Below are 13650 nucleotides of genomic sequence, written 5' to 3' on the forward strand. Positions count from 1 at the left end.
CTGACAATTTGTACACTGGTTATTTATTTTATTTATATTAATTTTAGCTGCGGTGTCAATTTGATCCATGTTCACTACAGCATTTGCCGCTATTCATAAATTACATATAGGCTATGTTGTCAATGTCAAAAACAAAAACAAACTATTTTTTGTATATGTACAAAAAAAAAAAAAAAACATATGTGATTATGTACAGTCAAGAAAATTTCAACCAAAGGTTATTAGAGAACCTGAAACTGCTGAAAAAAAAGACAAATTCAATTCAGGTAAAAGACTTTTTAATTTACATATAGGCATGGGAGTAGCTGTACATCCTCTGGTTATAATCAATGGGCAAAATAATAATAATAAATAAAAGAAGGACAATATTTTATACAATAATGTACAAAGCAGATGCCCAGTTTAGGAGTAGCATTCAGGAACATAAACATCATGCTTGGCTGTGCACTTTTCAATTAACGCAGTGTGGTATCTGGCTGTTTATACTGGATTATAAAAGAAAAAAGAAAAAGTTTTTAAAATAATCTCGCTACATTTTCTCCCCCTATTTCTGCAAAGTGAAACACCAAAATCTATAGTAGCTTGCAAAACAAAAATAAATAAATAAAATAACAATACAAAGAAATAAGGAACAAAATGTTTCACAGTGGAGCAATTCCAAATATTCAAATAATAAAACTATACAGGACACGTTTCTGACACGCTATATACACAAAAAGGGTAAAATAAATATTGGGTAAAATAAATATTAAATCAGATGAAGCTAGCCACACAAGCAGAAGCTAAGAATTGCTATAAACCCTTCGGCCCCCAACTCCCACTTCTTTAGATCTTTATTTGTAATGTATTTTATCACCATTCTGAAAGACATTCATTTTGCTTGTGTTTACTTCTACATGTCCTTCATGACTACACCAGGCTTGGCCAGGATCAGACTACAGCTGGAAACAGTTTTAGCTCATACTTAATAAAACAGCTCTTGATAAAGGACTACGAAATTGAATCGAGTTCTTCATAATTTGTCTAAACCAGACATGCATGAGAAAGCAGATAGCAAAACATGATCTAATTGAGATTGAAGACTGTGTTAGAAACCAGGGTATCATTTCACAGGAATTACATTTTGTTTGAAGAGTATGAGGAAGCTAACAAAACAGCCATATAAATGCACTGAATATGGTTTCTCTAAAATTGTAACCTCTGAGAGTTATTACATGTAATTTGTGGTTACACACACTTATATAGGTAAAAGGCCAAATCATAATTTAGTAAGATAAGCATATAGTGTAGCTTTTGGTTTGGTACCACCTACTGCAATCCTAAAATTGAACTGGAATAAGGGGTCAATTAACAGCCACTACACCTAAATTGAATTAAGACAACAGCAATACATACATGCTTAAAGCAGCTACCCTGAAGGAAAATACCCAAAGCATTTAAATTATATATCCATCTATCTATATTTAAAAAATAAATACATTAATACATACACTATAAAAATATTTGCTGACATGGGATTAAAGGTCATATCAATAGCAGCAGCCCCTTTTTCTTTCCGAACTGGTTTCACGCCAGTGGCATCACTGTGTTTTTGCACCAATGCCCAAACCGATGTAGAATACATAAGGAATGATCAGGTTTGAAGAGTGACATACATGTCAAAATACAGGGATCTTAAAATACACAGGCTATTGTAGATTGGAGAGTGATGGCACTGCACATGCACATGGCATGCAGGGCACGACGATTTCCACGGGGAGTGTCTTCACCTACACGGAGAGGTGCTATAACCGGGCCCATATAAGAACCAGGGTTATACGTTGTTGTTTTTTTGATGTTGCAAAACTCACACAATGATCTTGTGTAATATATTTAAATCTGTATCTTCATTACGATTTTGTTTAGTACACAGAAGCATTTTTTTTTGTATGTTTTCAAATCAGTGCAACACAGACGCTAATTGCGCTATATTGGTACTGCACTGACCTTTCTTAGTACATCTAGCCCACAGTCTCGTAACAAATACCTACACATGCAAACAGTAGAGGGAGTCATTGTTTCAGTAAGAGACAGTTCTCCATTAAAGGTATACACAAACTGCAAACAGCAGAAACATCCCCAGTGATTGTTGACAGTGTTTCACTCTTCAGAAGTGAATGGAAGGGACACCAAAGAGACAAACTCTTAGAGGAACAGCAACACTGCACACAGATCAAAGGAGTGAACACACGGTAGTAAAAATCTCTGTCATGATCCGACTTTTCCGTTTAAGCCTGCAAAAATGTCAATCACAAAAATTAACAATTCAAGACAAACCCTGTACAGATGTACCCGATAGCACAGAAACGTATAAGGTGGCTTTTTAATACCAATAAATATGTTTTGAATAGTTTAATGGCTGTAATTGTAATTCAGAAATATGATCATCTGTGTGTATTTAATTTTATTTACAAAAGTGGTGCCAATTGTGTTCCTGACTGTAAGTGACATTAAAAAGGCATTGAAAACAGATACATTTTTAGGGGGTTGAAACAGACACATAACCACTGCTGGATACATGTTGCATACATGATGAGCACAGTGGAAATTTACAAACAAGTGCACCGACTACTATACGTGTAATGACTTAACCTCTCTGAGAAGTGACCAATATTAAAGATTTTTATCTCTGAAATAAAGAAATATAAAATTCCTCCCTACACTTTGCAATTCCATGCTCTCACACTGGAAACCAAAATCAGGCTACCCAGGGTTTATATGTCAAAGCTTAAATATAAAGTTAGATTGGGTGATCTTTGTTGGCTTAAATCTTGACTTACTTAGTTATGTTTACATTACATGCTGAGATGAACTTAACAAGCATGCACACAGTACCTATTCTAATGCAGTTACAAGTTAGAATTCAAAATGAACAGCCTTTCCCAGCGAAAACTGAAATATACAAATATGAAATTGAGCTTTGTAGGTTTTCTATGAACTACTGTTTTCCAAGCAAACCTTAATTATCCCATCAAAGGAACTGTAAAGTATCCTTGCAGACCATTGAAAGGAACATGCATAATAAACTTGTTTGTTTAAGTGTAATTTCATCCGCTTCTGATTTTGCAGTCCTACCTCCCTGTGCATGGAGAATGGATGCTCAGATTTCCTCCTGTTAACATTCACTGTCTGGAAGTCAGCCCTGGGTTATGTGTGACATCTCAGCATTTCCAAAAAGGACAGGATTTGCAAAATGTCACTAGCACCACACTGTTTACATTTTACATTACAATGGATTTTTTATTTGTATAATTTTTAGAACTTGACTTATCATTTTCTTTATCTTTTTTTAAGTATTTCCAGAATGTTCAGAAAGTGGAGAATCATCTCCTTTGCTAAATAAACGTATTAGTCCAATTATTTTGTTTGCTGTTTGATTACAATAATACATCTTCACTGCAGACTTGCATTGCAATCTCCTGTGGGGATGGGGGTTAAGAACACATCTATTTGGACAACAGTGGCTCCATAGAGTTTTGGAGAATATTTTCTCACAGTATATTGTGTAAACCGGCATTAATAATCTTCAGACTGTGAAGTACAGAAGTACAGAAGTAGGCCAACAGGGATCTGAAGCTGGCAGGACATAAAATTGGAGCCAAGCTTCATGGTCACACTCTGTAAACTCTCCCAGGCCATACACAGAGTGACCCAGTGGAATTGGGGGTCGCATCTGACTCATGGTCTGAAAACATTGCAGAGAGACATACTCCTGTGCACAAGAAGACCCAGTATCTTCTCTACATCGTGAGTTTATTTATCAGTTTGTTTGGAATGGCAGTGGCAAAAGGTTAGGATTTGTCAAGATATGTTTTTCTATAGCATTTTAATTTCTTGTCCATTTATTTACTAGGAGACATTACTAGGCCAGTTTTATCCTAGTTGCCGTTCATTGGAATACTAATTTTGTTTTCTTTGTATTCGGAATGGAATATGTAATAATCAAATTTAATTAATTGTATTATTTATCAAATTTAATTCCACATGGTTGTGTATGAGACAATCAATATCAAGGGAATGGCAGTGTTTGTCACTGAAGTCCTTTTTCTATATTTAACATATAACCTCTTAACATACAGAATACTGGTGCTCTCTTAATCACACACTAATACTGGGACACAACCTTACACATCGGCTCAGCAGTTTATAGAGAAAGCTAAAAATAACAGATTTACTGAGCTTGACGTCCAAGAATAACCTGCAGTATAGCGCCTTGTGTATCTGCCAGATCTCAGAAGATATGCAAGACTGGGTCGGGTCAGCACTCAGAGGAGATGAATCGCAGGCAAATCAGTCTAGTTTGATGGTGGACCAGTGGCCTGAATTCCAAAGCACTGTGTTGTAGGAGGTGCGGAGCAGACAATAAGCCAAGGTCCTGACTGTTGTGTCTTTAAAGGTCCAATAGCACTATTTGAAAGAGTTTCCTTCTGGATATTGCATTTACTTCATATTGTTAATAAATGATCTCACATCTCCTGCATGTGGTAGCTAACAAACCCTATTGTAACAACAGAGCGGAGAAAGTGCACACAAAACTTAGTGAATCGGAAGCGCACAGTGACAGCAGGGGCAGCAGCATGCGGTTTCCTTGCATTGGTTGCAAACATTTTTGTTTTCTCACAGATGTAATTTCTCTGATGACAAAGACGTAATAGGATTAAAAGTTAAAGCAGAAAATCCTTCTAAGATTCATGCAAAGCCTATTCTTTAAGCAAGCCTGTGCGAGATTGGATCAGGGATTGCCCAGCCATAGTAGCAATGTGATTCTGTAGTATCAGACAGGGACTGGGGACGGAAATGCTGAAGTATAGTAATTGTTATTAATGTTCTTCGCACATGCTACATTTCCCTTTTACACCTGTTCCCCATTGACCCCTCAGTGTTTTGAAAATAAAGACTAATGTTTCCTCTCTAGTTCTCCTACAAATCTATGTAAGACCCCTCGCTCATCGTTTCTGTTTGATCCTTAGAAAGGAGTCACATCCCTTTTGAACAACTCAGTGTGTCCAGTTACGACTTTGTTCAGTCACAAACCTCCAGACTGTAAGAGTGTTCATCTGCACCAAGTCCATCACCTGCAAAATGTTGCAGGATGTTGTGTAAATGTTTGGCAAGGACTCCTCACTTGTCTGTTTCTCTGCCTTTGTTTATCTCTTTCCCCAACTGTCAAACACTCATATTATTTCATGCCCTCCCTCACTCACTCTCTCTGCCTCTCTGCCTCTCTCTCTCTCTCTCTCTCTCTCTCTCTCTCTCTGTTTCCCCCTGTTTGGTTTACTCCCCTCCTGTCATTCCAAAGCACACGGCCTGCTCTGTGTCCTCTGTCCTCTTCTTTGAATTTGAAGCTACCCATCATGCTGGAAGCCTGGGTTCGATCTTTAAGGACAGGTCATAAAGGGTGTCTTCGTCCATGATGAGGGTTTTGTCAAGTAAGTACTGGGTAACCTGAGGGAGAGAGAGACGGCAACTGTAAAATACATTCAACCTCCTGTAAGGACGAGATACTGTGCTGAAGAGGAACAGTGCACTTCACCTGAGAGAAACGGTCAACCAAGCATCACTATGAAGGTGGGCATGGACCTCACATTTACGGCGGAAGTCAAAAAGGCAGAAGGCAGCTGGCAAAGCAGATGATTCCCACTGCCAGCTTTACTCAGCAGATTACCAGACCAGACTACACTAGCACTGCCACTGTAACTTCTTGCTACAATCTGGAAGACTTGATTGAAACCTGTTTTCTCCAATTTGTAGGGCTTAATGTGCATCCTGAGCACAGGGCTTTATTAAATCCTTCACTGGGGAGCCTCTAACACAACATATTTCTTGTACTAGATTACTTGTTGTTTTGGAAGTCTTGTGCAGCATGAAGACTAGACTACTTGCCTTAAATCTCTGATTTGCTCAGGGGGTAATATTATTAGACATAAATGAAAAACAAAACATTTAGGGTTACCTTTGGTTGGTGTTCTATTCTGTACGGGGTCTGCTGGAACTGACGGATCTCTCTAATGATATGAGAAATCTGCCAAGAAGATAGAAAAACAAAACCCAGAAATAAATGAATCATTGTTGTGGTAACCAATGCATTCTGGGAAAAATATCAGCTTAAAGGAAGATGTGTAAAATGACACATTCTTGAGATTTGAATTCTGTAAGAGATAAATGCCAATGATGTTAGAAATAGTGAATCTATAACAGGCATATTCTATGCTTTCTGTATGGCATATGGCTAGCTCAAAAGCAGTATTTCCAGGTGGACCAGTTTCAGAGATTATAGGGGTATATGACTAAATACACAACAGCAAAGCTGTATGTTATACGCATACCATCCGCATCTTGGAGAAGTTCACCAGGCCCTCCTCAGTGAAATTTGGAGTCCCCTCTTCTATGAAAGCCAGGTCTGTTAAATACATCCCCAGGTAAGGGACGCAGGGGGGGTTACAGCTAAAAGACAAAGATGCTGGTTGAGCGTTTCACACATAAACTATGATGGGCCATATTCATATGTTTTCATACTACATGCACAGTTGCTTCCAGACAAAGAACTTTTCAAAAATAGCCTAATCTAATTCTTCTTTGAAATGGTCTCATGTGGGCATCCTGAAAAATGAAGTTGACACTTTGCTGTTGGGGTAAGTATGTGTGAGTGTAACTTTGATATTCATTTCAAAAACAAAAAAGAAGAAAATCTGAATCATTAAGTTAATCAGATGCTATACCTACTTGCTTATAGTAATTATATTACAGTAGTCATTTAAATTGTATACCAGGTCATGTGGCAGTGCATCGTTTATGTGATCCATCATTTGCTTTATATTGTACTCTTTTGGAGTGATCTAGCTGGTGAGGTATTACAGAAATGCAGTGTTAGATGGAGTGATACTATAGGACTACAGCAATTGAACAACAGAAGAACTACATAAAAAAATAAAGGGAAAGAAATAACGAAAGGAAAATAACTCACTTTTTAAGTGTTTCTCTCAGATTTTTAAATCTCCCTTCAGATGACACAGTTTTCTGAAGCTTGTCCATCAGTGCTTTAGTCTGAAAGAGAAGCAGGACAGATCACTGAGGGAGCTGGTCTCTTTAAAACAATAAGACTCTCATTGATGGAAAATTATTATTGTGTGTGATGTTGTATATAAGCATGTTACAGCTATGTTAAGCATTCATATCCTTACTCATTAGAAATAGGCCAACAACTGCAAAAAATAAGTAGAGAAAAAGTATGCAACAAAGTAACAGTTGTTTGAATGCCAATGTGAACTGAGATCCTTCTATCATTCCAGACTTTGCTGCATTCACTTCCAGCACTCCACAGACATGGTAAACTCCCCAGCTCTTCCCTGGGGAGTCAATGTACTGAGCAAAGCCCTGCCTTTTAAGGGAAAGAAACTGAACATGCTGCTAAAACAGTGCAGATAATATTAGTTAGGCAGGTACAAGTAAAAAAAAATAAACAAAGGAACCTTGCACAGAAAGTTGTGGGATTAGACAGATCTTTGACAGGTCAAGGCTCATATGTGTTCGGACCTCTGTATGAGGCATTTCAACATCTTTACCAAAAAACATAAATAAACTGATACAAAAACCTCCAAAACAAAGACATGGATCAACCCCACAATGTTTGGAACCTGTGTCAGTACTGTTCTTTGGTACGGGCATTCGCATTGGTTAATGCTCTCAAGTTTAACCAATGGGGACCCAGATTATATCACGGCAAAGCATGAACACTTTGTAGCCCAACTTTAAAGTTCCAAGCATGTCTAATTCCAAATATTCACTTGTTAAAAAGAGAAAAAAAATGACCAAAACATATAGTGGTCCTGCAAAGTATGAGAATATTCTTATAAATGTTTGGTCAGAAAAATACTCACACAAGTGACGTGAAAGAAAATGCCAGCACATCTGGGTGTAATTTTTGCCACACTGTTCACCCCCACACCCCCCCATCTGTGTAATCTCACTCATTTCACCTTGAGAAGTATAATCTGGCCCATGCTGACCGAGACCACTTATAGTCGACATTAGTGAAATCCACTCACCTGCTTGGACACCTTGGCCCAGGTTTTCTTCAGCCTGTAGATGGCGCTGCGGTTGAGTGCGGAGGTGATCTCCAGCACGCCGTTGTAGTTATGGAGACAACGGCAAATGTCCGCCACCGCCACCCACTTCTCTATAGAGTTTGCCCGCGAGCTCACGTCTGTGTGGGTCATGATCTGGGAGGCCACCAGGTTACTCATCTGTAGGGACAGAGATGGGTAGAGTAGTTGTAGAAGAAGGGGTCCTTCAGCACATCCCCCTAAATTACTACTCAGTGGCACCCCTGTGGCAAATAAAGGTAGAGTGCGAGTTCATGGATGAGAGCGTAGGTACAATTTAAGATTTCCAGAGCTTGCAGCAGCTTCACCTACATCATTGAAGTGTTGGCTGGTCTTCATGATGTAAGGGGTTCTTTCGTTCTTATCCACCTTCATCCATCCTTGGCCCAAGAACTCCCTGAAAGATAAGAAAGACTAACTGAATCATTTGTATTGTTGGCAATGGCATTCCATGTTCTTTATTCTAAGTACTATAAAAAATAAAGTGTCAGTTGTCTTCTATTATAAAATCAGAATCTCCATTCTCCATTCCAGGAAGAAAAAGATGAAGATGACAAAGATTATGATGATTAAGCCTGCTGTGGTACCATGGGGTCTCTGTGACCCCACCCCAATGGTACTGTCAATGTAACTTTTTTCATGATACCAGAGCAAGGTTAAGAAGAAGAAGAGAAAGAAGAAGATAAGTTAGGTTATAGCTAGACATAATAGTAGTAGTGATAGTAGTAGTAGCAGCAGCAGTGGAAGAAATACAATAATCATCTTGAAGAGTGAAGGTGTGGGGTCACAGTGAACTCACTCGTAGGGGATGCTCCTGAACACAATGTGATCCAGTAGAGTGATTTGCTCAGCGAGCTCCATGGCCGACAGAGTCTCAAAACACTCCGCTTTGGGGCACTCGGCCTGTTGAGGGAAAAACAGTGTGGACAATGGTCAGCACAGGGCCGGTCGAACACAATGGCACCAAACAGTATTCTCCACCGCGAAGTAACTGCAAAAAGGGACTGGGCTGTTATTGGAACAGAAGCTCTCCAGAAAGACTATTTTAATGCAGTAATTTAAACTAATGTAAAAGAACAGGGCCCGTATTCATATAGGCAATTATGTTTGTGTACTTATTCGGGCGATTAAGGTGGGGCATATTTAAGCTTAAGATTTAAGATATCGTTTGAAAGTGCTTTAATTTCAGTGTTTAGTCAGCCTGATCTAGTAGATTATAATTATGAAGCGAAGTCGTGTTGAACATCAGACAAGAAAAGCTTTGAATTTTGTACAATAGCTCATATCTCCAGGGATGAAAAATTGTATTCTTCAGCTGTCAGAAGGGAAATCTCTTAGCTTAGGCAATTACTTTTATCAGGTTTGTTAAATTAAAAAAAAAAAAAAGACAAGCATCAGGGTTACCTTATAACAATGTGATAATTTCCCTGATTTTTGTTTTTACATTTTACAAATTTGTTGCTGAGGATGGTTTAAAGTAGAGCCCTGCAAAACAGGATTTGTCATGGGCTGAGAAGGTGCTGATGTTCCTTCTGATTTTGAAACTCTTTGTAGCCGCTAATCATGGGCCAAGGGAGGTGGCTAATTTCTCCTCTACATGACCAAAACAGTCTGACTGGTTTGCACAATATTGCCACACAGAAATTCAAGTGTACAGATAGAAGCTGAAGAATAGTTTAATCATTCTTTTGGAACAGCCCATTTAGAAAACAAAAAACAAATTAACAACCAAATTACTTTTAAAGTATGTTTAAATATACTAAGTAAAAACCAGTCACTGAATATGCAGTATACAGCACAGCATAAAGATACGGTTTTCAAATGGCTGGCCATGCTACATATAGAAACAAATGGGATCACTGACATAGATAAGCCTTAAATAACACAACTGTATGGTAGCTTAATGAACAGATGACATGAAAACATAAAACATGCCATCTTGCTGACATTTAATGTACCTATTTATTTTATTTTCTATTGCAAAATAGCTAAGGAGTAAGAGGTGCAATTCCACAATGGGCCCACAGAAGGCATAAACAGACTGTGAGCAGCATAAACTGCAGATTTAAACTGAATTAAGAGCTGTGGTTAATAAGGATCATCAGTGTGTACTTTCTCTCAGGCATGGGATTGAAAGAGCACAGTAACCAAAGGCTGGGGTGAAGAGAGAAAGGGATACAAGGGCTAGAGATGTCCAATACGGTTTCTCTGCAGGTCAGAAAGTGATTAAAAGACAAAAATAAATATCTCAATAACTATAAATGTATATACAAGTCAAATAAAATGTTCAAAAAGTAGAACAAACATGTATGGGTTTCAGGAACCTAAATGTTCTCATTTGAACAGGCATAATGTAGAATACCTTCCAAAATGGCAAAGATCTTTTTCACAAATAAAGTGAAACTCATTGTATCTTGTACCACACACCTACAAGTCTTTGTTTCTCTCTGTACCGACACCCACTCGCTGATTAACACCCTAAAACATAATTTACAGATTAGGGACCTTTAATCCATACCAGGCGACATCTGAAATATTGAGTATTTGGCACCGAGCAGCTGTAACCTTATTTGTGACTGTTAAGCCACTGTTTGACGAGACGAAAAACCTCAAGTGTATTGACTTGCCCAGAGGCAGCAAAGTCAATTTGTCAGAAGCAGCCAGGCAAGCAGGACCGAGGATTAACGAACAGAGCAGCCCTTTTCAATGAAGTTTCATATTTAGAAGAAAAAACAAGTGTTGGCTTGTGGACATTGATTTAACATCGAGAGGTCATTGTTTAATGGTCCCTAGAGCTTGTTACTGGCTGACAGCTTGTGTTCCTGTTTCAGATGAATAGAGGTTTTGCATGTGCAGTTTTGTACGTTTGCACAGAAGGCAAGGAACTCTTCTCTTCCAGTGCATTAAGAATGGATGGTAAAAAGTCAAAAATGACACTAAAACTCCTGTTTAACGAATTCACTCATGCATATGAAAACAATGTGAAAAGGAAGCGGTACACAGAGGTTTTGGTCTGGTACACAGGGCGATTTTCATATGATCTGGCTCCAGTTAAAACTGACAATTTTTCTTTAGTGGTCGTGAACTGATATTTAAAAACAAAATGCATAATATTGTTTCACATCTGCCAATAATATTCGTGCCTTATTATGTGCCTAACTTGAAATTAAGCTGAGGCTCTTTCAGAACTGAAGACGGCAGGCACTATAAAAACGAAATAGATCATATTCAACAAAAAGACCAGGCCACGGTTTACATGCTTATTTGTTAGAAGGTCTGGAATCAATAAGCATTAGCAAAGACAGGATAAATAGCTAGGATGTCCCTATTCTTTTGTGCACCTCATTAGTCACTGTAACAGCCTCTGAAGAATTTTGGATCCCTATGGAGACATCCTATTAACTGCAGCAAAAGACATGTGAGAAACATCCCGTGTTGGTGGCTGCCACTCAGAACTCTAGTCTTTGACAACCAGGTGATCAGAGCTAAGGTCTCGTCAGGTGACTCAGCAGCCTCCTAGTCGGTCACAACAATGAAGGGATGAGAGGAAGACATAAGGAAACAAAGGTAAAGAGTCTACAGTAGCAGATGGTTTAGTGGTGTCTCTCTAGGGATAGTTAAGGAGCAATGCTTACCAAGATGAAGTATAGAAAGGGGCAGCTTGTCTGTTCCACAGTCAGGGGATTAATTGAATAAATGTAAAGGATTTTTTCCCCCCGATAAACGCGGGGAAAAAAGACAAGAACAAAAATGCATAAATTAACAATGAAAGCAGCCGTCATACAAGGGAAATTAGAATTTAAAACAAGTATTATAAAACAATAGAGGAGGATTATTGGTTACATGTCCATCACAAGGGGCAGCTGCTTCATCAACACTTCACTAATACAACCATGGCAGGAGAATCTGGTGAGCTTTTTTCCATCAAAGATTTTGATGCAGGGTTGTAGGTTTTGTGAATGATAAAGTCAATGAGCAAAAGGTTGGGAGATAAATAACTTTCTTTAACAGCGATTGATGCATTGCAGTACTAAACCCAGATGATCTACTGAGTGCTAAATCAAACAGATGCCATCTGGCCCAGTGACGAGGAATGCAGATGCTCCTGTTTATAAAGACTCTGTTGGTGACGTCTCTAAACTTCATTACAATTGACTCTCAAAGCTCAGCTTCAACCCTAACTGAGGTTTAGAAACATATTAGAGCAGTTGCCCGTGGTGTACAGGACCGGTCCAGTAACGGCTCATTTGCTATTACCCAGAAAGGACACTCACCATTTGAAGAATATCCTCTATCCTTAGCTGTGCATCATCTTGGTCATCTTGAGAAAGGGCACTGGCAAGGATGACATTAAACATGTTATCAGTAGAAATTATATATATATATATATATACACACACACACACACAATGCAATATATCACAAACTTGGATATAATGCAAAAAGCAAAACTGGTTTTGAAAGTCGAAATACAAAGCCGAGCGCATTTACAGCATTTTAAAACTTTCACTCCAATCTTCTTGTCTTGTCTACAAGTCTTAATTAAAGCTATAATGCTGACAGTTTAAATATGTTGATTACTTTACCCTTTTAACCTTTTAAATGTTTCATCTCCAAAATGTTTTCAAACTATTTAATAGTTCATACTACTTAACAATCTGTGTATAATCTGTGTACCAAAATATTTGTTTACAACAATTTGTAAGGATGTGTAAATAAAAGCATTTTCTGAGATTTTATGTGAATTTTGCATTTTTCCTAAGCATGACACGCAGACCATGTTGCAGTGTTTAGTACCAGTGGTGTTAAAACTGTATGTTTTAAGTAAGCTTATAAAATAATTGTTGTAATTGAAGAAAGGAGATACAATTTAACCATTGTAGAACAGATTTATTTACAAGTTTGCTATAACATGATTTTACGTAACACATGGTTAGATTTTTTGGCTCCTGAGGACTGTGTTATACGGGGTAGAGGTGTACATATATATATACATATACATATATACATATACATATATATACACTCACCTAAAGGATTATTAGGAACACCATACTAATACTGTGTTTGACCCCCTTTCGCCTTCAGAACTGCCTTAATTCTACGTGGCATTGATTCAACAAGGTGCTGAAAGCATTCTTTAGAAATGTTGGCCCATATTGATAGGATAGCATCTTGCAGTTGATGGAGATTTGTGGGATGCACATCCAGGGCACGAAGCTCCTGTTCCACCACATCCCAAAGATGCTCTATTGGGTTGAGATCTGGTGACTGTGGGGGCCAGTTTAGTACATTGTCATGTTCAAGAAACCAATTTGAAATGATTGGACCTTTGTGACATGGTGCATTATCCTGCTGGAAGTAGCCATCAGAGGATGGGTACATGGTGGTCATAAAGGGATGGACATGGTCAGAAACAATGCTCAGGTAGGCCGTGGCATTTAAACGATGCCCAATTGGCACTAAGGGGCCTAAAGTGTGCCAAGAAAACATCCCCCACACCATTACA

At 38.4% G+C, this 13650-nt stretch overlaps 1 protein-coding gene across 4 annotated transcripts in view; it reads right to left on the reverse strand.

Moving 5' to 3' along the window:
* Window positions 1–261: 261 nt before the first annotated feature.
* The window catches only part of LOC136755374 (ras-specific guanine nucleotide-releasing factor 2), a 76205-nt gene continuing 62816 nt past the window's right edge, over window positions 262–13650 (reverse strand). For 3 of the 4 annotated variants that reach the window (XM_066711911.1, XM_066711909.1, XM_066711912.1), the window contains 9 exons: window positions 12416–12476; window positions 11777–11806; window positions 8941–9044; window positions 8454–8538; window positions 8085–8282; window positions 7004–7083; window positions 6366–6483; window positions 5993–6061; window positions 262–5484 (listed from right to left, as the gene is read on the reverse strand). In XM_066711911.1, the coding sequence (XP_066568008.1) occupies window positions 5392–5484; window positions 5993–6061; window positions 6366–6483; window positions 7004–7083; window positions 8085–8282; window positions 8454–8538; window positions 8941–9044; window positions 11777–11806; window positions 12416–12476 (838 nt within the window). In that variant the 3' untranslated portion in view covers window positions 262–5391. The remainder of the gene's footprint in view (window positions 5485–5992; window positions 6062–6365; window positions 6484–7003; window positions 7084–8084; window positions 8283–8453; window positions 8539–8940; window positions 9045–11776; window positions 11807–12415; window positions 12477–13650) is intronic. The other variant, XM_066711910.1, reaches the window with a different exon arrangement.

Source organism: Amia ocellicauda, chromosome 8, assembly GCF_036373705.1.
Source record: "Amia ocellicauda isolate fAmiCal2 chromosome 8, fAmiCal2.hap1, whole genome shotgun sequence".
Taxonomy (NCBI): domain Eukaryota; kingdom Metazoa; phylum Chordata; class Actinopteri; order Amiiformes; family Amiidae; genus Amia; species Amia ocellicauda.